Genomic DNA, 25721 nt, shown 5'->3' on the forward strand with positions numbered 1-25721 from the left:
AGTCATTCCCCGTGGGAATTCTCATGATCTAAGGGCGCTCACTGCTTGAATTTCATCTTTTAGATTTTAATTATTTTTATTTTTAAAGTTAACCACATTACAATGATTTTGAGATACAAAGACAATATAATATACATACTGTATATATATTTTTTCTCAGGGTTTTGGAAATTATCTTGCGACCCGATTTTAATATCAGGCGACCCCTAGTTTGCGAACCGTTGGGTTAGCATGTCTTGGGGGTATGATATTTGTGCCTCTAACTTTCTCACTCATCATTATTCACAATTTATTCAGGACTATCTGTAATCATGGTAGCATTCATATTAATGTACAAGTGTTTAGAAAACACTTAATGTGCTAGGAATATGGGACCAAATATTAAATTCTTGACAACTTTAATACACAAGTGAATTTGTCCCAATACTTTTGGTCCCCTAAAAATGGGGGGGACAATGTACAAAAAATGCTTTCATTTCTAAATGGTTAACTCGATATGGATGAAAATACCTTCAATTTAAAACGATCAGTCTGTACTTTAGTCATTGTATAATTTCAAATCCAAAGTGCAACAAAAACTGTGTCCCTGTCCCAATACTTTGAGCTCACTGTGTAGTTATGCCATTGTTTAGTGGATGATACTATCAGAGGCAGTTGTGCTGTTGACACAAAGAAAACAAACAAGTAAATGACCACACATACTCAGAACTGCATTTTACACTTTTACTATTATTAGTGTCAATTGCAAAACATTTACATCTATAAAGGCATTTAATGGCATATATTGTAAAATGCAGTAGTTTTATTATCCTTCCCACAAAAGTTTGACATAAGGACAAAACCACAAAAGTGCAGTTAAAAAAAACACAAATGCAGGGTTCGGTTCAATTCCAATTCAATTAATTGAATTCAGGAATTAAACGAACATACTGAAATGAAATCGAATGGACTCCAACCCTGCTCAAAACCCTCCACAAAAAGGATAACATTTAGTTAACTTTATTTTTTTTAGTATTATCTAGTATAAAAATCAACAAGGGTCAAACCCAAGAAGACACTATTGTAGTGTAAACATTTATTTAAAAAAATCTATTGACTGGAAATAAAAAAATATTGTGCACTAGATAAAACCATAAAAGGCACACCAGTAGGGGAAAATAAAACACAGATGTTAGCATTAGTAACAATTGTTGTAAGAGGGTTCAGGTTATGGTATTTCCTTGTTGTTAAATCTTCTCCAGTTCTTTTAGCAGCTCTCTAAAACTTGTGACGTACCACAAACTTCTCTCCTTTACTTGCTGCCTAACCACGTTTCCACCAAATCCAATGAATGCATTCTGAAAAACAAATCAATGTGGTGAGGATAATTGTTTAATTAATGGATCCGACCCATTTCCCCCCAATTTTCACCTAAAATGATATAACCAAATCTAACTGGCTGTAGCTCAGGACCTGAGGCAAGGATATGCATATTATTGATACCATTTGAAAGGAAACACTTCGAAGTTTGTGGAAATTAATGTAGGAGAATATAACACATTAGATCTGGTAAAAGATAACACATAGAAATAAAACACGCATTTTTCTTTTTACCATCATCTTTGAAAGGCTATAATGTATTATTTACATTTAGATTTTGGCCACTAGATGGCAGCAGTGTATGTGCAACGTTTTAGACTGATCCAATGAATCATTGCATTTCTGTTCAAAATGTTGTGTCAAGACTGCCCAAATGTGCCTAATTGGTTTATTAATACATTTAAGTTCATAATTGTGCACTTTCCTCAAACAATAGCATGGTATTCTTTCACTGTAATAGCTACTGTAATTTGGACCGTGTAGTTAGATTAACAAAGCTTTCTGCCCATATCAGATATGTCTATGTCCTGGGATTTTATTTGGTTACTTACAACCTCATGCGAATCACATTAGCCTATGTTTGCTCAACTGCCCCGCCAGGGGGGACCGCCCCCGTAGAGGTTAAAAGATTAAAAGACATCCAGTGTCCATTATTCCAGTGTTACTTTACATTATAGCTGCCTTTAACACCTGACAATCTAGTATTGGGATGTATTCATTAGTCGCAGACCGTAGCAAAACGTTTTGCAATGGGAACAAGTTTCTATTCGACAAATTCAGGTAAATTCCTCCCCGGTTCAATCCAGTTGCTTCTGTTTGGTTCCTAGTGAATACACCCCTGCAGCTGCGTCTTTAAAAAAGGTGCTTAAACCCCCTTAACTCCTCCAGAGGCACTGCACTGCTGTTGACTCTGTGTTCCACCTAAAATGTGTTGTGTGCGTGTTTCTGTGGTGTCTAGGGGTGTTGGGAACAGAGACAAAATACAAATTTCCTCCACAAAATGGACAATAAAGTATTCCATGACAGAAAACCGGAGATGACATAAATAACAGCTATAAATACTAGCTTGCCACCTGTCTTTTAATGTATTGACAAGACAACACTTACTGCAGGGGGACAGGCCTCCAGGTCTGTGGCTCCATCACCGATCATCACCACATTCTTGAAGCCGTGCTTCTCCTTGAGCATGCTGATCACCTTCCCCTTCCCATTACTCTCAGATGTGGGCTGGGTCTCGTCAAAGCCAGCAAACTCACCTAGGGGGAAAATTGAACAACAAATTAGTAAAGAATTCCTCCCTGTAGAGGCCAATCTACCGCTTGCTTGATTGAAACCAGCCCTCTGAAGTCCAGTTCGAGTTTTATTGTCACAAGTACAGTAAAATGCTTCACTTGCAAGCTCTACCCAACAGTGCAGTAATCAATATCAAAATAGTATAACTAATACAAATAAAAAATATATATAATAAAGCAAACGAGAATTAAGAAACAAGAGAGGAAGCTATATACAGTCAGTGCCAATATCAAATGTACAGGGATACCAGAGTAACAAGATGGCCACCCGTTTTTGCTTCCAGCCATCAAACCAAAATAACCAATAATATTAAAACATGAATGATCATACTGTCATCACCCACACTTCATCCCTTCCACAGTGTGAGAGGTGATTCTGATACTGCTCTGATCTTACCATTGAAGTAGAACTTGAGGCGGTTGGCATACACGTGATGGAGGGGAATGTTGAGTTGAGTGGAGACATGCTCCACGATACAGCGGAAACCGCCAGAGACCAGGAACACCTTCACATTGCGCTGGTGCAGAGTATCAACAAGCTCCCTGGACAATGTACAGAAATGTGTACATTTATTCTACAACATGCAGAAATTAGTACAGGTTTCATAAGCGATTGTGTAACTTGAGGTTAGACGCCGAGCTTGAAGAGACTACTAGTTCAACCCTTTTATGTGAGTATTATGATCAAATTACCATAGCCTCTGCTAATAATCAAATAGTGTTGAGTGGGAAAAAAAGACTGACAAATTGAAATCAACAACCACTTACTTAATACCTGCCGTCAACTGAGGAGGGTGGTCAGTTATCAGTTTGTTCACTTGTTCCCTCGAGCATCGGATGATGGACAGGCGCTCCGTCAGAGCAGTTTTAAAAGTCACTGACCCCCCCATGGCCTTGCGAGTCCTGAAATGAGAAAAACTCAATGTACTCAACAAATATGTTGCAAATTTAACATTTAGAAAGAAACGCGTAGAAAATTATGGCACGGGGAAATGTACAGGGGAATGTAGATGGGCCTAGATAAAGAAAGGAGAGAAGAAAGAAACATGCATTTCAGCGCACTTAAAATCATTACGAATTGCTACACAACATACATTTCTGTGACAGCATCTCCAACCCCGCAGAATTTGGCTAGCTCATCAATGCCTTCTTCTCTGATAACAGTGCTGTCCACGTCGAAGCACACAGCGTCTGCTCTCCGGAAGATTTCCTTTGTCTGTGATAAAGTTGTCATTATGCTGAAGCAAAAGCACCCAGGAGAGACAAAAACATAATTGATTGTTTAACTGACAGCGGTAATTTCTATTTGGACAGGACAAGTGCATTTGAAAGTGATGAGTGCATCAGAGGACAAGTAATTACATGTGTTAATAGTAGACAGGAAAGCACAAGACTGAACTTCACTTCAGAATTTTTCCCCTTAGTTATTAACACTATCAACGTTTCACTGTACTGTGGGAATTGTGATCGAATCAACACAATATAAGCCACTTTCAATGTAACATACCGAAACAAAACGAACTATGGAAGACTTAGTATGCAAAACTAACTATACAATAGATTTTGTTGCAGGCAGACACATCGGAGTAGAAGTCTATTGCAATGACAGGCACGACTCAGGCATGTACTCTACACAGACCGGTGTGCAGTAGACATGTATGCAAATAGACCATTGCCATATATGGATCTGTGAAATTCACTTCGAACTGGACAGTTTTTACAGGGGTCGTGAGTAGATGCGCTTGTTTTGAGATCAAGGCGAAAGCTACATGTAGCTACAGTTGAAGTCGGAAGTTTAGCCAAATACATTTACAAACTCACAATTCCTGACATTTAATCCTTGTAAAAATTCCCTGTCTTAGGTCAATTAGGATAACCAGTTTATTTTAGGAATGTGAAATGTCAGAATAATATTTATTTCAGCTTTTATTTATTTCATCACATTCCCAGTGGGTCTGAAGTTTATATACACTCAATTAGTATTTGGTATAGTCTTTCAATTGTTTAACTTCGGTCAAACGTTTCAGGTAGCCTTCCACAAGCTTTCCACAAGCTTCCCACAATAAGTTGGGTGAATTTTGGCCCATTCCTCCTGACAGAGCTGGTGTAACTGAGTCAGGTTTGTAAGGCCTCCATGCTTGCACACGCTTTTTCTGTTCTGCCCACAAATGTTCTATAGGATTAAGGTCAGGGCTTTGTGATGGCCACTCCAATACCTTGACTTTGTTGTTCTTAAGCCATTTTGCCACGACTTTGGAAACATGCTTGGAGTCCTTGTCCATTTGGAAGACCCATTTGCGACCAAGCTTTAACTTCCTGACTGGTGTCTTGAGAAGTTGCTTCAATATATCCACATAATTTCCCTGCCTCATGATGCCATCTATTTTGTGAAGTGCTTCACGGTTGGGATGGTGTTCTTCGGCTTGCAAGCCTCCCCCTTTTTCCTCCAAACATAACTATGGTCATTATGGCCAAACAGTTCCATTTTTGTTTCATCAGACCAGAGGACATTTCTCCAAAAAGTACGATCTTTGTCCTCATGTTCAGTTGAAAACTGTAGTCTGGCTTTTTTTATGGCGGCTTTGGAGCAGTGGCTTCTTCCTTGCTGAGCGGCCTTTCAGATTATGTCAATAGAAGACTCGTTTTACTGTGGATATAGATACGTCTGTACCGTTTCCTCCAGAATCTTCACAAGGTCCTTTGCTGTTGTTCTGAGATTGATTTGCACTTTTTGCACCAGAGTACGTTCATCTCTAGGAGACAGAATGCGTCTCCTTCCTGAGCAGTATGACGGTTGCGTGGTCCCATGGTGTTTATACTTGCGTACTATTGTTTGTACAGATGAACATGGTACCTTCGGGCGTTTGGAAATTGCTCCCAAGGATTAACCAGACTTGTAGAGGTCTACATTTTTTTCCTGAGGTCTTTTCTGAGACTGATTTATTTAGATTTTTCCATGATGTCAAGCAAAGAGGCACTGAGTGTGAAGGTAGGCCATAAAATACATCCACATCTCCAATTGACTCAAATGATGTCAATTAGCCTATCAGAAGCTTCTAAAGCCATGACATCAATTTCTGGAATTTTCCAAGCTGTTTAAAGGCACAGTCAACTTAGTGTATGTAAACTTCTGACCCACTGGAATTGTGATACAGTGAAATATAAGTGAAATAAAAAATGACTTGTGTCATGCTCAAAGTAGATGTCCTAACCGACTTGTCAAAACTATAGTTTGTTAACAAGAAATTTGTGGAGTGGTTGACAAACGGGTTTATTGACTCTAACCTAAGTATGTAATCTTCCGACTTCAACTGTATGTGTGCACATTTGTACATATCCTTTCCTAGTTAGTGAGTTTTTTGCCCAGTTATAATTTGTAGTCAGCAATGGAGGAGTGATTGCTTCCTACAAGTGCACAAAATGTGTGCGTTTCTAGACATCTTTGAAAAGCAAGTCAGGTGAAGAGCTATTTTTGTCTTAAAGGGGAAGGGTTGTATTTTGAGACGGGCTTGAATAAACTGGGTAGCATAATTTGTCTGATTCTCTGTAATAATGGTAAGGTAATAATGATACATTTTATTTTGCCTGAAGGACAAGTGGTTAAACAGGTTAATGTCAAGCCCTGCATGTTTTTTTTCTTCTCAAAACATGAAACCACACATTGGTTGCTACTGTAGGCTGAACGATAGAACAGCTATGTCCATGTTAAAATGTTATGGGATGCATTTTCTCCATTGATGATAGGCCACTCTGGTAGGCCTGCCTTATGATCAAATAGCCACAGTAGTCTAGTTGACTCAGTGTTCACAGTAAACGCGCAGCGGATGTTGCACAGAACTTTCACAACGTTCAAGTTTTGCGCTCAGCAGACCTGAAATCTACTAAGCGATTAATTTTTTTGGAGGGAACATTGGATAGGAGAAGGGTTAACTAACATGATATGTAGCTACAAATTTGCGAAAAAGTACTAGGTAGTTGAAATGTTGGGTTGCTAGACATTTACGTTATATGCCCACCCATTCTGACCAATCACCCTCCTTTTGTTTTTTTGTCTTATGTAACCATACCAAATGTAACATTCCATACTAATTTGAGTGTCCAGGATTTTAATTTACTATGTTACGTCTAGTCTGAAACCAGGCTGAAAATTTGGTCAAATGAGTTGAAAAGTAAGATAATGTGATTGGGGTGCTATTTGCATATTGCATCCTGATTGGCCATATGCTAATGAGGACCTGGGGAATGTAGGGGTTTACGAGGAATGCATCACTCTCTCTCATGTGGCTTGTAATGTGAAGTTAGCAATAAATGTGCCTTCATAAATATACACCGTTAGTAGTTATTTTACTCACGTACAGACAAGTTTGATGACACAACATGGTGTCAGAAGTGGACTAGAACGAGTGTATTTACTAACAGAGTTTAGCTTACAGTACCTGGTTGAAAAGTTTTGGGAAGAAAATCGAGGAGGCTATTAGGCATGGAAGACGTCGCAGGAGAAGCACAGTAGCCACCGGCAGTAGTGGGAAGAGGCCAGCCACCCATGCAAAGTGCAGCGGGAGGGTCACAGATACTCGCGCATACAGGCCCAAGCCTTACATTTAGCATATAACCGCCGGAGACGTTAGATTTTTCTAAACCTCAAGAATGGAGGTTCAAGCGCTTTCGTCAGGCGAGTAATCTTCACACATCTACCGAGAAAAACCAGGTAAACACTCTACTGTATGTACTGTACAGGCGACGAAGCAGATGACGTTTTGAGGGGTCTAAACCTAAACAACCTCGAGCAAAAACAGTATGGACAAATAAGAGATGGATTTCTTGCATTCTTTATTGTGCCCAGTGGATAGAGTTATGCAGAAAGGCAGCCAGTGGAAACAGAAATTCCAGCATGAGAAAGCTAGCCATGAAATGACAAAAAGCAGTCAATGTCAAAACTGTGTCAAAATCCTTGCCCATCCAAGAGCACAGTGTGCAGCTAATGAAGTAGTGAAGTAATGAAGCGTCACTCCTGTGGGAAAAAAGGACATTACCAACGTGTCATTAAGAGCCGTAAACAAGGTTCAAAAAAAAGGATGATAGCATTTTCCGAGGAACAATATAAGAGCAGGATGATTGACATTCAAGTGATGAACAGAAATGTGAAATTTAAAATAGACACTGTTGCCTCTGCTAGGACCAGGAAGAGTGCCGCTGGACGTGATCGGCATCGCAAGTGTGGTTCTATGAAAAGGAGAAAAGGAGACACTGGAGGACGTGTATGTCATCAGAGATCTACACACAGCTTTACTAGGCAGACCAGCGATCACAAAGCATGAGCTAGTAGCTCGACTCTGACAGCATTCATTTACAAACACTGAAAGAAAGCTATCCAAAGCTGTGCAGCGGTCTTGGCACAGTACAACAACCATATACCATCAAGTTGAAACCTGGCGCAGAGCCCTATTCACTGCATGACTGATTCCTCTGACATTGCTGCCAAAAGTCAAGAAAGAGCTAGTGTGCAAGCAAGGGTTCAAGGCTGCTACCAGAGTGGAGGAGCCCACGGACTGGTGATCCGGCATGGTGGTTGTCCCAAAGAAGAACTGGGACGTGTGGGTATGTGTCGATTTTACCAGTCTCAATGAGAAAAATACATACTTCCCACTGTCGAACAGACCCTTGGCTCATTAGCCGGGGCGAAGATCTTCAGCAAGCTCAACGCGGACATGAGCTTCTGGCAGATTCCGCTAGCCAAGGAGTCAGTTAAGCGAACAACCTTCATCACACCTGCCTTTTAGCATTGCAGAAGATGGAAAAAGCCGGCTTAACTTTGAACATGGACAAATTAAATTCAATCAGTTTTACATCATTTCTATCAGCACGTTAAATGTGCAACCAGAGGGAAAAAGACCACTTTAAATCCTCACACAGAGATGCATACAAAGCTCTCCCTTGCATTCCATTTGGCAATTCTGACCATAACTCTATCCTCCTGATTCCAGCTTACAAGCTAAATTTAAAGCTGGAAGCACCAGTGACTCGGTCTATAAAAAAAGTGGTCAGATGAAGCAGATGCTAAGCTACAGGACTGTTTTGCTAGCACAGACTGGAATATGTTCCGGGATTCTTCCGATGGCATTGAGGAGTACAAAACATCAGTCACCAGCTTTATCAATAAGGGCACCGAGGACGTCGTCCCCACAGTGACTGTTTGCACATACGCCAACCAGAAGCCGTGGATTACAGGCAACATTTGCAGTGAGCTAAAGGGGAGAGCTGTCGCTTTCAAGGAGCGGGACTCAAAGCCGGAAGCGTATAACAAATCCCGCTATGCCCTCCAACGAACCATCAAACAAGCAAAGCGTTAATACAGGACTAAGATCGAATCGTACCACACCGGCTCCGATGCTCGTCGGATGTGGCAGGGCTTGCAAACTATTACAGACTACAAAAGGGAAGCACGGCCGAGAGTTGCCCGGTGACACAAGCCTACCATGCTCGCTTCAAGGCAGGTAGCTGTTCCGGATGACTGTGTGATCACGCTCTCATAAGACCTTTAAACAGGTCAACATTCACAAGGCCACAGGGCCAGACGGATTACCAGGATGTGTACTCCGAGCATGCGCTGACCAACCGGCAAGTGTCTTCACTGACATTTTTAACCTCTCCCTGTCTGAGTCTGTAATACCAACATGTTTCAAGCAGACCACCATAGTCCCTGTGCACAAGAACACGAAGGTAACCTGCCTAAATGACTACCGACCTGTAGCACTCACATCTGTAGCCATGAAATGCTTCGAAAGGCTGGTAATGGCTCACATCAACACCATTATCCCAGAAACCCTAGACCCACTCCAATTAGCATGCCGCCCCAACAGATCCACAGATGATGCAATCTCTATTGCACTCCACACTGCCCTTTCCCACCTGGACAAAAGGAACACCTATGTGAAAATGCTATTCATTGACTACAGCTCAGAATTCAACAGCATAGTGCCCACAAAACTCATCACTAAGCTAAGGACCCTGTGACTAAACACCTCCGTCTGCAACTGGATCCTGGACTTCCTGACGAGCCGCCCCCAGGTGGTAAGGGTAGGTAACAACACATCTGCCACGCTGATCCTCAACACGGAGGCCCCTCAGGAGTGCGTGCTCAGTCCCCTCCTGTACTCCCGGTTCACTCATGACTGCACGGCCAGGCACGACTCCAACACCATCAATAAGTTTACTGATGACACAATAGTGGTAGGCCTGATCACCGACGAGACTGCCTATAGGGAGGAGGTCAGAGAACAGGCTGTGTGGTGCCAGGACAACAACCTCTCCCTCAATGTAATCAAGACAAAATAGATGATTGTGGACTACAGGAGAAGGAGGACTGAGCATGCCCCCATTCTCATCGATGGGGCTGTAGTGGCACAGGTTGAGAGCTTCAAGTTCCTTGGCGTCCACATCACCAAACTAACATGGTTCAAGCACACCAAGACAGTTGTGAAGAGAGCACGACAACACCTTTTCCCCCCCTCAGGAGACTGAAGATTTGGAATGGGTCCTCAGATCCTCAAAATGATTTATACAGCTGCACCATAGAGAGCATCCTAACTAGAGGTCGGCCGATTATGATTTTTCAACGCCGATACCGATTATTGGAGGACCAAAAAATCCAATACCAATTAAATCGGCCAATTTTTTTAAATGTATTTGTAATAATGACAATTACAACAATACCGAATGAACACTTATTTTAACTTAATATAATACATCAATAAAAATCATTTTAGCCTCAAATAAATTATGAAAAATGTTCAATTTGGTTTAAATAATGCAAAAACAAAGTGTTGGAGAAGTAAAAGTGCAATATGTGCCATGTAAAAAAGCTAACGTTTGAGTTCCTTGCTCAGAACATGAGAACATGTGAAAGTTGGTGGTTCCCTTTAACATGAGACTTCAATATTCCAAGGTAAGAGGTTTTAGGTTGTAGTTAATATAGTATTTATAGGACTATTTCTCTCTATACCATTTGTATTTCATATACCTTTGTGTAACGGATGTCGTCTGGGGATAGAGAGGAGGACCAAGGTGCAGCGTGGTAAGTGTTCATGTCTTTTTTAATAAACAAACTGAACACTGGAACAAAACAATAAACGATGTGAACAAACCGAAACAGTACCGTGTGACCCAAACACTCACATGGAAACAAACACCCACCCACCAAAAGTGAAACCCAGGCTACCTAAGTATGATTCTCAATCAGAGACAACTAACGACACCTGCCTCTGATTGAGAACCATACTAGGCCGAACACAAAAACCAACATAGAAAAACAAACAGACTGCCCACCCCAACTCACGCCCTGACCATTCTAAAACAAATAATAAAATAACAGAACTGTGGTCAGAACGTGACACTTTGACTATTGGATGTTCTTATAGGCACTATAGTATTGCCAGTGTAGCTTCCGTCGCTCTCCTCACCCCTACCTGGGCTCGAACCAGGAACACATCGACAACAGCCACACTCGAAGCAGCGTTACCCATCGCTCCACAAAAGCCACGGCCCTTGCAGAGCAAGGGGAATAACTACTCCAAGTCTCAGAGTGAGTGACATTTGAAACGCTATTAGCGCACACTCAGCTAACTAGCTAGCCATTTCACATCGGTTACACCAGCCATTAGGCTGATAGGCTTGAAGTCATAAACAGCGCTGTGCTTGCGAAGAGCTGCTGGCAAAATGCACAAAAGTGTTGTTTGAATGAATGCTTACGAGCCTGCTGCTGCCTACCATTGCTCAGTCAGACTGCTCTATCAAATCATAGACTTAATTATAACATAATAACACACAGAACTAATATGGTCGAATCCGGAAACGATCAATTTGAAAACAAAATGTTTATTATTTCAGTGAAATACGAAACCGTTCGGTATTTTATCTAATATTGCTGTTACATTGCACAACCTTCAATTCTATGTCATAATTATGTCAAATTCTGGCAAATTAGTTTGCAATGAGCCAGGCTGCCCAAACTGTTGCATATACCCTGACTCTGCGTGCAATGAACGCAAGAGAAATGACACAATTTCACCTGGTTAATATTGCCTGCTAACCTGGATTTCTTTTAGCTAAATATGCAGGTTTAAAAAATATATACTTCTGTGTATTGATTTTAAGAAAGGCATTGGTGTTTATGGTTAGGTACAGTCGTCCAACGATTGTGCTTTCTTCGCAAATGCGCTTTTGTTAAATCATCCCCCAGCATTGCATCGATTATATGCAACGCAGGACACGCTCGATAAACGAGTAATATCATCAACCATGTGTAGTTATAACTACTACTAGTTATAACTAAGTGATTATGATTGATTGATTGTTTTTTATAAGATAAGTTTAATGCTAGCTTGCGAATTACCTTGGCTTCTACTGCATTCGCGTAACAGGCAGGCTCCTCGTGGAGTGCACTGAGAGGCAGGTGGTTAGAGCGTTGGACTAGTTAACTGTAAGGTTGACAAGGTGAAAATCTGTCATTCTGCCCCTGAACAAGGCAGTTAACCCACCATTCCTAGGCCGTCATTGAAAATAAGAATGTGTTCTTAACTGACTTGCCGAGTTAAATAAAAGATATATAAAAAAATATTTTAAAAACATTTTACATTTAAATCAGCGCCCAAAAATACTGATTTCCGATTGTTATGAAAACTTGAAATCGGCCCTAATTAATCGGCCATTCCGATTCACTGCCTGGTATGGCAACTGCTCAGCCTCCGACCGCAAGGCACTACAGAGGGTAGTGCGTACAGCCCAGTACATCACCGGGGCCAAGCTTCCTACCATCCAGGACCTCTATAACAGTGTCAGAGGAAGGCGCTAAAAATTGTCAGACTCCAGCCACCCTAGTCATATGCTGTTCGCTCTGCTACCGCACAGCAAGCGGTACCGGAGCGCCAAGTCTAGGCCCAAGAGGCTTCTAAACAGCTTCTACCCCCAAGTAATAAGACTCCTGAACAGCTAATCAAATGGCTACCCAGACTATTTGCATTGCTGCCCCCCCGCTACTCTCTGTTATTATCTATGCATAGCCACTTTAATAACTCTACCTACATGTACATAATTACCTCAACACTGGTGCCCCCTGCACATAGACACTGTACCGGTACCCCCCTGTACATTGCCCTTCTATTGTTACTTACTGCTGCTCTTTAATTTGATCTGTTATGCTTACTTTTTTAGGGATTTTCTTAAAACTGCATTGTTGGTTAAGGGCTTGTAAGTAAGCATTTCACTGTTGTATTCGGGACACATGTGACAAACAAAATTTGATTTGAAATGTATCCTGTCAAAAGGAGGAAGTGAAGTTCCTGGGCCACAGTATCTCAGACAAAGGAGTAGAGCCCGATCCGACAAAGACAGAGGCTGTCGAGGAGATGGCAGAGCCATCCAAAGTCAGCGAGCTACGGATTTTCTAGGAATGGTGAACCAACTGGGAAAGTTCATCCTTCAGTTAGCAGAAAAGGACAAACCTCTCAGTGACCTACTCTCAAAGAAAAGCCACTGGTACTGGGGGGCCGACCAAGTCAGAGCCTTCAAAGAGCTGAAGAAGGAGCTGAAATCAACACCCGTGCTAGCCCTGTTTGACCCAAACCCAAGGTGTCAGCTGATGAATCTTCCTATGGACTAGGAGGAGTGCTGCTGCTGAAGAAGATCAAGGAATGGAAACCCATTGCTTACGCTTCCAGGTCTCTCACACCGACCGAGCAGAGACACGCTCAAGTGGAAAAAGAAGCTCTGGGGCTGATATGTGCATGTGAAAGATTCAGAGACTTTCTCATTGGTCAACACTTTCAGCTGGAAACTGACCACAAACTGCTCCAAAGCCTTCTGGGGAACCAATATTGGGACAACCTTCCCCCACAAATGCAACGCTTCAGAATGAGACTTATGACATACTCTTATATGATTGCTCATGTCCCTGGAAATAGGCTGTGGAATGCAGACACGTTGTCACGTGCGCCAGTCAAAGCCAAAGCTACTGCTGCAAAAATGGAGCTCATGGAGAGAACAAATACATATGTAAATGCCATCATGGAACAGCTTCCAGCGAGTGTTTCCTACATAGACAATCTGAGAGAACAACTCAAAGCCAACAGTGTGTGCTCAAAAGTCATGACACTGTGTCAGAAAGGATGGTCGGAGTTCAGCGGATGCGAAGGACTGAACGAACTTGTGCTTAACTGCAGGACACAGATCAGAGGGCACAAACCACATATACCATCATAACTTCCTGAGAGACCTTGGCAAAGACTGGGAGCAGACTTGTTCACTTTGAAATGCACCACCTACCTGCTAGTGGTGGACTACTCCTCAAGGTGGAAATTGCAAACCTGTCACTAACGAAGTCTGCAGACGTCGTAGTTCATCTGAAGTCCATCTTCACCCACCATGGGGTACCTAAGATCCTAGTTACGGACAATGGGCCTCAGTTCTCTGGAAGACCCCTTTCCGACTTCGCTGCAGAGTATGAATTTTGCCATGTCACCAATAGTCCAAAGTTCCCGCAAAGCAACATAGGGTGGAACGCGTCGTTCAGACGGTGAAGAACCTCCTCAAGAAAGCAGCTGACCCTTACCTTGCTTTGCTGGCCTATAGGTCAACCCCACTCCAGAATAGCTTTAGCCTGGCGCAACTGCTGATGGGACGACAGCTTCGTACCACAGTGCCAAAACTCCCATCGCTGCTAGACCCATCAATCCCAAACACAGGTATGGTCAGCTCAAAGGAAAAGGAGAGAAGGAGTGCGGATCAGCAACGCTTCAACAAGCGTCACAGAGTCAGCAACCTCAGCAGACACCCACCTGGAAAACAGGTGTTGATGACGGACTCAAATCACAGGAACAGTGCTGAGGGAACATGCAATACCACAATCCTACATAGTGGACGTTCCCCACGGTTCTGTCCACAGGAACAGATATCACCTCATCCCTATGGATGGACCTGAGAACAACAACGCTACGCAGGAGAAGATTCAAGTGTCTTCACCACTCCGACACACCAACACCCAAGGTAATCCTGGATGTACCTGCTACATCCAGAACAAGGTCTGGGCGATCAATAGTTAAACCTCAAAGGCTGAACTTTTAAATCCGAGCAACAACAAAAGACTGAGCTCAAAGTAAATAAAAAAAAGACAAAACAACAGCTGTCAAGTTGTTACAGTTCTAACTTATCTGTGGGGTACATTTGTGTTAAAATAAATGAGAGATGCATTTTGGGTTAAAGTTTACAGAAAATATTTTACAATCATGACTATGTTGAAATGTTCCAGAAGAACTAGACAGGAAAAGACCTACCGACATAAAATACAGAATAATCCCTTAGACCTACTGACATAAAGACAGAATAATACCTTGAGGTTTTTTGAGACAAAGGCAGTGTACCATTTATCCTCTGAAAAGGGAGAGGTGGTGTTATTTGCATATTGCATCCTGATTGGTCATATGCTAATGTATCTTGGGGAACGTAGGGGTTCATGAGGAAAGCATCTCATGTGGCTTGTAATGTGAAGCTAGCAATAAATTTGCCTTCATAAAAAATATACTGTTAGTAGTTATTTTACTCGCGTACAGACACGTTTGATTACATGACAGTGATCAGCAGTACATGATTAATCGACTGATGCAGTGCAAAACAATATTTAACGAGACAAAACTTTAAAATATATATTCTATTGTTAAAAATGACACCGAATTAATTTAGTCGGTCAGTGCAACGTTTTCTTCTAGTTGCTGGCAGTAGCAACAGACCACAACAGCAGCCTTGGAGAAGACTATCGTGCAGCTGAACTGTTGCGTCACCCTCTCCTCGCGAAAGAGTGCCCGGTATGCGCGCAAAAGGTGATGAATACCATTGCCAACTTGATCTTCCACTACGATACATTTGTGCACGGTCGGCATCACAGAGCAAAACAATAGAGTTAATTTGAAATCATGCAATGCGTTACATAATGTATCAATTCAAGGACAATATATACGTCTGTATTACCTGTGCAAAGTGTCCTTGATGGTGTTAAATGTTACTCTTCATATGTATTTTTTGGCATGTGCTGGTCCTGCAAACTAAGTCTACTTTCTTCAATAAGAAAACACGTTTGTGCAAAATGTTCTTACTTACTGGTTGCCAAAGCGTTGATATGGCACTGTTCACGGTTTCAGCATTGGCCGACTTTCCTGATGCTTTCAATAGGTTCAGTGAGGAAGAGAAAGCCGAGCGAATCAAAAGAAAGCCGGCACGTGAGACCGCCCACTACAGTTTGCTTTTTTACCAGAGACACTTTCGAGGAGATGGAAAACTCAATTGGCAGCGCATTATCGGTCATTGTGTACGATGCCCATGCTACTTCAATGAGCCGCGTGGTGCACTCTGTGATTTTGGGACAAGTAGAGGAATGAAATGGAGTCAGTTGGGCGCTAGCTCAAAAACTCAAAATTAGCATGTATTTCGTCAACAAGAAGTACATTACACACATATTCCAAGATGTGGGATAATTAACTTGCTATCTGTAATATTGTATAGCTTTGGAATCGTGACATATACTTTCGAGGAAAATATGCATGTTTATCGACTCATATCCTGACTTTGAGAAGGGATTTCGTGACGATTTACTTCGACAGGGTGCTGGGTGGGCGTTACATTAACTGACCTATTTGATTCTTATCTCCTCCTTTCTCTAATATCTCTGCTTTTACGTAACCCAAGAGGTGAGATGCCCAACTCGGTAGAAAAAATGTCCAGCAGGTGGCGTTTTTTCGTTGCTTCGCCCACCAAGCAATGAGTTTTGTGTGGAGATCAGTGAGAGTGTCGAATTTGGTGGCTTATTTGCTACGTGAGGTTTATTTGATCTACTATAAATTTCGTAATGATTAAATTGTTACGAGTGTACTGAGATAAGTAGGAAACGTGACATCCCGGCAAATTTCAGAAAAAATACTATATCGGTGTTGTCTCGAGATGGCTATATTCCGCCCCCAACTGCATTGCCTTTTTGACAGTGAGACAAATGACATCTATTTTTACATATACATTAGCTATTTATGTCCATATTAATATTTCATTTCATACAAAGTAGTTTCTCATGATGGTAGATTTTTAAAAGGAGTAGGGCATTTTTTTAATATGACTTATAAATGACATCCTCTTCTAAACAGCTGAGCTTGAACAGATTTGTATTATAAAGATATGTGAATTTGCGCCGCTCATTGCCAAATTGAACCTCATGAACAAAAAGGTTGACTCCGCCTTTTCTATATTTTAGTTACCTATTGTTTCACCAATCACACAGGGTAATTTGGATTTCCGCCTAACATCTGGCCAATAAGACGACAGTAAGGAGGGATCAATGTCAATTTCCGCACGTGAAGCCCAGAGAGTTCCAGAAACCGGCCTTTCTTGATTTAGCGTTAGCCTTTACAGTAAATTCTACAGCGTGGAGAAACTGAATAGCAAATGTTTACACCATGACTGCTATAAAGGCATTAAACCCGAAAGCTGAGGTAGCACGTGCTCAAGCCGCTCTGGCAGTAAATATCAGTGCTGCTCGGGGTCTTCAGGATGTGCTCAAAAGTAATTTGGGACCAAAAGGAACAATGAAAATGTGAGTGCAACTGGCCATGCTCGCTAGCAGTTAGCATGCTACTGCTGCTAGTTTAGCTAACATCGTGGTATCCTGGCAGCCAGTAGACCATTTATGGTATTAGATATGTTTATTTTGTCAGATCCATTGTACGCAGTAGTTTCTTTAAGAAACTATGTTAGCTTGCTTGATAGTGGATTTCCTAGCCACCTCCAAAATACGTAGCTAAATTATAGCTAGCTAATTGTAGCTATCTGAATTATCATCAGGGAGTGGTTTTACAATGGGCACTGGATTATTTGACCAATCAATGGTATTAGCTATAAAGGATAATCAGCAGATACCTAGATCATTTGGAGACTACTATAACTGAAAAGCTTACTATCAGTTTATATACAACTAGTCTCATTGTTTTCTAGCTATACTCGTGATTAGAGACATTAGTGTACAATGCATCTAGTCATGTTTTAAATATCCATTTGTTGAGCCTCTAACAAATTATGTTTTGTGTGCTTGTTTGCAGGCTTGTATCAGGGGCTGGTGACATAAAGCTGACCAAAGATGGTAATGTCTTGTTGCACGAAATGGTAAGACAAATATCCCATGAGTTTGATGTACGGTTAACACCCATGTGTGCTTTTTTTTGTAGCTCCCATGGATTTTACTCTGTGATATAGTAAAGTGTTGTCTGTAACCTCTGCATTGGAGGAGTTGCATTCTCCTCCACATGTATTCAGTAGACCAGTACATCTTCATCTAACATCTGTAACCTTACTAATTGTGAGATGTGTTGCCTTATATTCTTGCTTTGACACTAAAGTCTTGTCTTCAATCAGCAAATCCAGCATCCGACAGCATCCTTGATTGCCAAAGTAGCTACAGCACAGGATGACATCACAGGGGACGGTACAACATCCAATGTGCTCATCATTGGAGAGCTCCTGAAACAAGCAGACCTCTACGTGTCAGAGGTGAGATGGGGCTTGGGGGAAGCCCCCAACATGTAATTGAAATAGTTTCCTAGATAAGGGAAGGGATTTTGATGAAATGAAATGCTTTATTTTAGTAAGGTTGTGTGATGACTTAAAATTATGTAATTGATACATGTAGAATCGGTGCCAATAAAGCAGGTTGCATAATCTGCATCCCAGTACCATTAGTTAACCCCCTATTCCTGTGTTTTGTCCCAACCTGTATTTTCTGTCTTTGCCTCCAAAAAGGGTCTCCACCCACGGATAATAGCAGAAGGTTTTGAGGCAGCCAAGGATAAGGCTCTGAAGGTGCTTGAGGAGATGAAGGTGACCAGAGAGATGGACAGAGAGACCCTCATCCACGTGGCCCGCACCTCCCTCAGGACCAAGGTCCACGCCGAGCTGGCTGATCTCCTCACAGAGGTGTGTGTTTGTGACGGGAATACAGATATGCATCTGTTCTTCAGATACAGTTAAAACAAAGTAGGGGCGTGGATCAGAAAACCAGTCATTATCTGGTGTGACCACCATTTGGCTCATGCAGGGCGACATCTCATTCACAGAGAGTTGATCAAGCTGTTGATTGTGGCCTTTGGAATGTTGTCCCACTCTTCAATGGCTGTGCGAAGTTGCTGGATGTTGGCATGAACTGGAACACGCTGTTGTACATGTAGATCCAGAGCAACCCAAACATGCTCAATGGGTGACAGGTCTGGTGAGTATGCAGGCCATGGAAGAACAGGAACATTTTTAGCTTCCAGGAATTGTGTACAGATCTCTATTTTTATTTCATCTTTATTTAACCCGGTAGGCTAGTTGAGAACAAGTTCTCATTTACAACTGCGACCTGGCCAAGATAAAGCAAAGCAGTGCGACACAAACAACAGCACAGAGTTACACATGGAATAAACAAACATACAGTCAATAAAACAATAGAAAGGTCTGTATACAGTGTGTGCAAATGAGGTAGGATAAGGGGGTGAGGCAATAAATGTGCCATAGTGGTGAAATTATTACAGTATGGCAAATTAAACACTGGGGTGATAGATGTGCAGAAGATGAGTTTGCAAGTAAATAACAATATGGTGATAAGGTAGTTGGATGGGCTATTTACAGATTGGCTATGTGCAGTGATCTGTGAGCTGTTCTGACAGCGGGTGCTTAAAGCTAGTGGGGGAGATATGGGTCTCCAGCTTCAGTGATTTTTGCAGTTTGTTCCAGTCATTGGCAGCAGAGAACTGGAAGGAAAGGCGGCCAAAGGAGGAATTGGCTTTGGGGGTGACCAGTGAAATATACCTGCTGGAGCGCGTGCTGCGGGTGGGTGCTGCTATGATGACCAGTGAGCTGAGATAAGGCGGGGCTTTACCTAGCAACGACTTATAGATGACCTGGAGCCAGTGGGTTTGGCGATGGATATGAAGCGAGGGCCAGCCAACGAGAGCATACAGGTCGCAGTGGTGGGTAGTATATGGGGCTCTGTGTCTCTGCATTCAAATTGCCGTCCATAAAATGCAATTTGGTTTGTTTTCTGTAGGTTATGCCTGTCCATACCACAACCCCACCGCCACTATGGGTCACTCGGTTCACAACGTTGACATCAGCAAACCGCTCGCCCACACAACAGCAAACATGCTGTCTGCCATCTGCCCGGTTCAGTTGAAACCAGGATTTATCCGTGAAGAGCACACTTCTCCAACGTGCCAGTCGACGTCGACGGTGAGCATTTGCCCGCTGAAGTCGATTATGACACTGAACTGCAGTCAGGTCAAGACCCTCGTGAGGAGCATGCAGACAACAAGCATGCAGATGAGCTTCTCTGAGACGGTTTCTCACAGTTTGTGCAGAAATTCTTAGGTTGTGTAAACCCACAGTTTGATCAGCTGCCCGGGTGGCTGGTCTCAAGATCCCGCAGGTCAAAGGGCTGGATGTGGAGGTCCCGGGCTGCCGTGGTTACACGTGGTCTGCTGTTGAGGCCGGTTGGATGTACTGCCAAATTCTCTAAAACATCGTTGGAAGTTGCTTATGGTAGAAAAATTAACATTTAAATTATCTGGCAACAGCTTTGGTAGACATTCCTGTAGTCTGCATGCCAATTGCATGCTCCCTCAACTTCAGACATCTGTAGCATTTTGTTGTGACAAAACTGTACATTTTTAATGGACTTATTGTCCCGAGCACAAGGTATACCTGTGTAATCCGCTTCTTGATATGCCACAACTGTCAGGTAGATGGATTCTCTTGGCAAAGGAAAAATGGTCACTAACACGGATGTGAACAAATTGAGAGAAATAAGCTTTTTGTGCGAATGGACCATTTCTGGGACGTTAGTTCAGCTCATGAAACGTGAGACCAACACTTCCATGTTGCATTTACATTTTTTTTACTTGCACTATATATATAAAAGTTTGTAATTTCTGCCCTGCTAGAGCTGCCCCGGTCAACTGTAAGTGCTGTTATAGTGAAGTGGCAACGTCTACGAGCAACAACTGCTCAGCTGCGAAGTGGATGGTCCCATTCTGTGACCTCCGAGTGCTGAAGCGCATAGCGCGTAAAATCATTCTGTCCTCGGGTTGCAACACTCTCAACCAAGTTCCAAACGGCCTCTGGAAGCAACGTCCGTACAATAACTGTTCGTCGGGAGTTTCATAAAATGGCTTTCCATGGCCAAGCGGCCGCACACAAGCTTAAGATCACAATGCCAAGCGTGTGTAATGCTCGCCGCCATTGGACTCTGGAGCAATGGAAACACGTTCTCTGGAGTGATGAATCCCGCTTCACCATCTGGCAGTCCGACAGTCAACTGGGTTTGGCGGATGCCAGGAGAACGCTACCTACCCCAATGCATAGTGCCAACTGTGAAGTTTGTAGGAGGAATAATGCTTTGGGCTTTCATGGTACAGCCTAGGACCCTTAGTTCCAGTGAAAGGAAATCATAACACTACAGCGTACAATGACATTCTAGATTCTGTCGCCACAATTTCGGAATGTCCCTTTCCCGTTTCAGCATTGCAGTGCACAAAGCGAGGTCCATACAGAAATGGTTTGTTGAGATCGGTGTGGAAGAACATAGCCCTGACCTCAACCCCATCTAACATCTTTGGGATTAATTGGAACGCTGACTGCGAGCCAGGCCTAATTGTCCAACATCAGTGCCCAACCTCACTAATGCTCTTGTGGCAGAATGGAAGCAAGTCTCTGCGCCAATGGTCCAACATCTATTGGAAAGCCTTCCTAGAAGAGTAGAGGCTGTAATGGCAAAAGGGGGACCAACTCCATATTAATGCCCAGGATTTTGGAATGAGATGATCATACTTTTGGCCGTGTAGAGCAGGGATGGGTTAATGTAGTCCTCATCTGGTCACACTTTTCCCCATCTCTAGCGCAAACAGCCTTTAAAAAAAATATAATAATAATATTTTTTTATATATCTTTTTTAAAGTCAATTGCATTTTAAACTGAATATCATGATTAGTTGGTCTATTGGAGTCTGGTGTCACACTTTTGCCCCAGCTAACATACCTATCAGGCCCTCGAGGACTGGAGTTACGCATCCCTGACTTAGAGCATTTACTTGAGCCTGGCTGGTGTGGGACTTTTTTTGGGGGGGGGGCTCTTCCATCAACCAATGCTGTACTTGTCATTTGATTGTATGATCAGCACATCTAATAACTTCACTCCCTTTACTTGGGGGATATTCTTCAGGCTGTGGTGGATGCTGTGCTGGCTATCCACAGACCCAATGAGCCTATTGACCTGTTCATGGTAGAGATCATGGAGATGAAGCATAAGACTGACAGCGACACACAGTGAGTGTACATATCACTCTCACTCATAAACAGTCACTGACAATGTGTACATTTGAATTGTGTCCAACATTGTGACCTTTTCTGTCCCCTCCCTAGGCTGATCCGAGGCCTGGTGTTGGACCACGGCGCCCGCCATCCAGACATGAAGAAGCGGGTAGAGGACGCCTTTGTGCTCACTTGCAATGCCTCTTTGGAATATGAGAAAACGTCAGTATAATGTTAGCACAGCTATCTTTGGCTTTTACTAGGTGGACTAAATGTGTAGGCATGGATGAATTCTGTGTTACAGTCCGTAGTAGATCCAGTCAGACACCATGCAAAAGCATCCTTTCACTATTTCTTTACTAAATGTGAGTGCTGACCTGTGCCTCATCTACTCTATGGAGAAGTGAATACAGTCCTGCAGTTTAGTTAATTTCAGAGATGTGGCAAAGCTCTTTTTAAGCAGGAATGATTTTTGGTCACTGGAAAGTCAATATTATAGGATGTAACTACTACAGTAAAGGGGATTGTAGTGTGACCGCCTATGTTGTATACTTTCCCAATAGTGTCCTGTGAAAAGAGCATGGATTTCTAAACTGTCAGTTCAAACCCCTGCTTTACTTTCAGTGAGGTGAACTCTGGCTTCTTCTACAAGAGTGCTGGCGAGAGGGAGAAGCTGGTGGCTGCTGAGAGGAAGTTCATCGAGGAGCGTGTGAAGAAGATCATCGAGCTCAAGAACGCAGTTTGTGCTGATAACAGCAAGGGCTTTGTGGTCCTCAACCAGAAGGTATGACTAGGAATTTAATTTATTCACTGGTGAAAGATCACATTTCCAAAATACGTTTATCATCAATCTTTCAAAGGAATTTTTTTGAAGACTCTCAGGCAATACTAACTTATTAAGCAGAAGTGTCTGACAGCACAGTGAACACCCTTGTGTGCTTTTGTAGCTCCCCTGGATTTTACTCTGTGCTACAGTAAAGTGTGGTCTGTAACCTCTGCATTGGAGGAGCTGCATTCTCCTCCACATGTATTCAGCAGACCAGTACATTCAGTATTGCAGCATATTAAAAAGTGATTTGAATTACATTTGGGTTCATTAAATATATATATATTTTTAATTACTCCTTACAGGGCATTGACCCATATTCCCTGGATGCTCTGGCCAAAGAGGGCATTGTAGCTCTGCGTAGGACCAAGAGAAGGAACATGGAAAGGTACAAAAACTATATAGCCTGCCTGTTTACAAGCTTGAACAGTGCATCTTGGAAAGGTACTCTTGTGCATGGATGAATTCTGTGTTACTCTTGTCAGTAGTAAAATCAGTCAGACACCATGCAAAAGCATATTTTCATTCCTACTTTACTAAATGTGAGTGCTGTCCTGTGCCTCACCTATTCAGTGGAGGAGTGATTACAAGTGTGTGTGTGTGTGTGAGAGAGAGACTAATTGTAATATTTGAGTGTCTTGCTGACCATTTTACCCCCCCCCCAGACTCACCCTGGCCTGTGGAGGTATTGCCATGAACTCTTTTGAAGACCTCACCCCAGAATGCCTGGGCCAGGCTGGTCTGGTCTATGAACACACCCTGGTGAGTTAACATGCTGGGTCTTTACCTCTAGACCAGGACAAACCGTCAAATGGTCTGTACCAGTTTCCAAAACATTTGGTACAGAATTCCTCCTGGTGTGGGTGGGAGGAATCACTGGCCACATTCACCCCACTGAGGATACAAAAGGGGCCTATCAGCTTGCCATGCCTCTTCTTTCCAATACTATGAAAATCTATTATTTGGTAAAAATGTGTATGATATCGTGGTTTATCATGAAGTTAAATATGTAATGTCATGGTTTCTCCCCCCATACAGGGTGAGGAGAAGTACACATTCATAGAGAAGTGTGGAAACCCCCTGTCAGTGACCCTGCTTGTGAAGGGACCCAACAAACACACCCTGACCCAGATCAAAGATGCAGTCAGGGATGGGCTCAGGGCCGTCAAGAACGCCATCGAGGATGGTACGTGCTGCTGCAATGGAAGTTCATCTGACACTAGGGAGGATTAATCAAACTCAGCAACTATTTGAATCCAGCTCTACTATCAGATGATATTGAGTGGGGGAAGAGTTTGGTTTTATCAAGATGGGACTGATTCTGTAACGATGCTGGAATAGATTTGTAGGCATGGACGAATTATGTGTTACTCTGTCAGTAGTAGATGCAATCAGACACCATGCAAAAACATCCTTTCACTACTTCTTTACTAAAGGTTAGTGCTGACCTGTGCCTCACCTACTCCTTGGAGAAGTGAATACAAGTAGCTAGTTTAAATGCATACTAAAACTCTTCAGGAACAGCCCGCTGTAAAGTCATTCCCTATGGAATGTTGAGAAGTCTGTGGTCAGATGGCATCCATTCACATTTTCAAACACCACTCTGCCTCAAATCACTTAATTTTGTGTGTATAATACCTTTTAGAAATCCTTTTGTTTTTCAATGTGTGCCTACCCATATCAATGACTGATCTCTTCAGTATTGCTTATCAGCCAGTCAGCTGTTGTTCAGAGTCTGATCCCTTCAGTATTGCTTATCAGCCAGTCAGCTGTTGTTCAGAGTCTGATCCCAGTGTTGACTTTGCAGGCTGCGTGGTGTCAGGGGCCGGGGCCTTCGAGGTGGCTGTGCATGATGCTCTGATAAAGCACAAACCCTCAGTGAAGGGCCGGGCTCAGCTGGGTGTGCAGGCTTTTGCTGATGCCCTCCTCATCATCCCTAAGGTATGTAATGAGTCTTGAAGTTATTTATTTTTGTCAATGCCTTCCGTGCTTTGGCATTCTATTGATATAACATCTATTTAACTCTGACAATGAAGGACATCAGCTTTTAGTTAAGTCTTGGCAATAGATCTAAGTACTGCTGACTGACTGTTTCTTTCTCTCCAGGTACTAGCCCAGAACTCTGGGTATGATCCCATGGAGACCCTGGTCAAACTCCAGACTGAGTATAAAGAGAGTGGTCAGCTGGTTGGAGTTGACCTGAGCTCTGGTATGGAATTTAACCTCAAACTGAGGATATGGATTTTTCACATTCCTATGTCAAAACAAAAATATTAAAATCTCTTTAAATGTACCTATTTTTCTTTAGGTGAACCAATGGTCGCTTCAGAAGCTGGGGTTTGGGATAACTACAGTGTTAAGAAACAACTCCTTCACTCATGGTAAGAACACACCCTTTTAATCTCAATTCAGTATGACCCTTCATATTTAAAATTCAATGACCCTTTGGATTCAACTGTTATTGATTTGTTTTCTGTCCACAGCACGGTAATAGCCAGCAACATCCTGTTGGTGGATGAGATCATGAGAGCAGGCATGTCATCCCTGAAGGGCTAGGTCAGAACTGATGACTGAGATGGGTTCTTGTGGATGACTACCACTTCAGATACTAGTTATGAGAGCAGCCTTGTAGAATAACTAGGGGAATAAATGGACCAGTATTAGGTTCTCATCCGAGGTGGTGATTGGAGAATTATCTTGTTCCCCTGCTTGTTGACATGTCTGTAATGTCGTATTATACATGGATGGACACTTTCATCCCACATGTGTTCCTTTTTTTGTTATGGCTCATACCAAGAATGTATAAACCTCACTCTTAGTATGTAATAAACCTGTAGCTTGGCTTTGAGTTTGCAGCTCATTATAATCAATCATAAG

General features: G+C 42.5%; 2 protein-coding genes and 5 non-coding genes across 9 annotated transcripts; 6 read left to right on the forward strand and 1 right to left on the reverse strand.

The window, feature by feature from the left end:
* Positions 1-709: 709 nt before the first annotated feature.
* LOC139386008 (phosphoserine phosphatase-like) lies at positions 710-15918 on the reverse strand. Of its 3 annotated transcripts, none has more exons than XM_071131336.1 (6): positions 15798-15918; positions 3746-3889; positions 3420-3554; positions 3049-3194; positions 2467-2615; positions 710-1337 (listed from the first exon to the last, which is right to left on the reverse strand). In XM_071131336.1, the coding sequence occupies exons 2-6, from the start codon at positions 3883-3885 to the stop codon at positions 1227-1229; spliced, it is 681 nt and encodes a 226-aa protein (XP_070987437.1). In that variant the 5' UTR covers positions 3886-3889; positions 15798-15918; the 3' UTR covers positions 710-1226. The 3 variants fall into 3 exon arrangements, with proteins under 3 accessions (XP_070987437.1, XP_070987436.1, XP_070987435.1); XM_071131335.1 differs by having other exon boundaries at positions 15669-15827; XM_071131334.1 differs by lacking the exon at positions 15798-15918 and adding an exon at positions 15034-15436.
* Positions 15919-17027: 1109 nt separating this feature from the next.
* Positions 17028-25687, forward strand: LOC139386009 (T-complex protein 1 subunit zeta). The gene is made up of 14 exons (XM_071131337.1): positions 17028-17277; positions 17780-17843; positions 18093-18227; positions 18477-18650; positions 21930-22033; positions 22130-22240; positions 22643-22802; positions 23150-23232; positions 23510-23606; positions 23883-24030; positions 24652-24785; positions 24951-25053; positions 25153-25225; positions 25328-25687. Exons 1-14 carry the CDS (start codon positions 17141-17143, stop codon positions 25398-25400), a joined length of 1596 nt encoding a protein of 531 aa, XP_070987438.1. The 5' UTR covers positions 17028-17140; the 3' UTR covers positions 25401-25687.
* Positions 17869-18008, forward strand: LOC139386453 (small nucleolar RNA SNORA22). The gene has a single exon (XR_011629052.1). It is a non-coding gene; the product is annotated as a small nucleolar RNA SNORA22 (small nucleolar RNA).
* Positions 22299-22433, forward strand: LOC139386451 (small nucleolar RNA SNORA15). The gene has a single exon (XR_011629050.1). It is a non-coding gene; the product is annotated as a small nucleolar RNA SNORA15 (small nucleolar RNA).
* LOC139386452 (small nucleolar RNA SNORA22) lies at positions 22933-23068 on the forward strand. Its single transcript, XR_011629051.1, has one exon. It is a non-coding gene; the product is annotated as a small nucleolar RNA SNORA22 (small nucleolar RNA).
* LOC139386448 (small nucleolar RNA SNORA15) lies at positions 23299-23436 on the forward strand. Its single transcript, XR_011629048.1, has one exon. It is a non-coding gene; the product is annotated as a small nucleolar RNA SNORA15 (small nucleolar RNA).
* LOC139386449 (small nucleolar RNA SNORA15) lies at positions 24194-24330 on the forward strand. Its single transcript, XR_011629049.1, has one exon. It is a non-coding gene; the product is annotated as a small nucleolar RNA SNORA15 (small nucleolar RNA).
* Positions 25688-25721: the final 34 nt, after the last annotated feature.

This window comes from Oncorhynchus clarkii, chromosome 27 (genome assembly GCF_045791955.1).
Source record: "Oncorhynchus clarkii lewisi isolate Uvic-CL-2024 chromosome 27, UVic_Ocla_1.0, whole genome shotgun sequence".
Lineage (NCBI taxonomy): Eukaryota > Metazoa > Chordata > Actinopteri > Salmoniformes > Salmonidae > Oncorhynchus > Oncorhynchus clarkii.

Coding starts and splice junctions, on each gene's coding strand:
- LOC139386008 (XM_071131334.1), bottom strand. CDS start 15,158: ATGAACCCCTACGTTCCCCAAGATACATTAGCATATGACCAATCAGGA. Junction 3,195..3,419: donor CAGTTGACGGCAGGTATTAA/GTAAGTGGTTGT, acceptor TACATTGTCCAG/GGAGCTTGTTGATACTCTGC. Junction 2,616..3,048: donor CCTCAAGTTCTACTTCAATG/GTAAGATCAGAG, acceptor TTTTCCCCCTAG/GTGAGTTTGCTGGCTTTGAC.
- LOC139386009 (XM_071131337.1), top strand. CDS start 17,141: ATGACTGCTATAAAGGCATTAAACCCGAAAGCTGAGGTAGCACGTGCT. Junction 18,228..18,476: donor CAGACCTCTACGTGTCAGAG/GTGAGATGGGGC, acceptor GCCTCCAAAAAG/GGTCTCCACCCACGGATAAT. Junction 25,054..25,152: donor TGGAGTTGACCTGAGCTCTG/GTATGGAATTTA, acceptor ATTTTTCTTTAG/GTGAACCAATGGTCGCTTCA.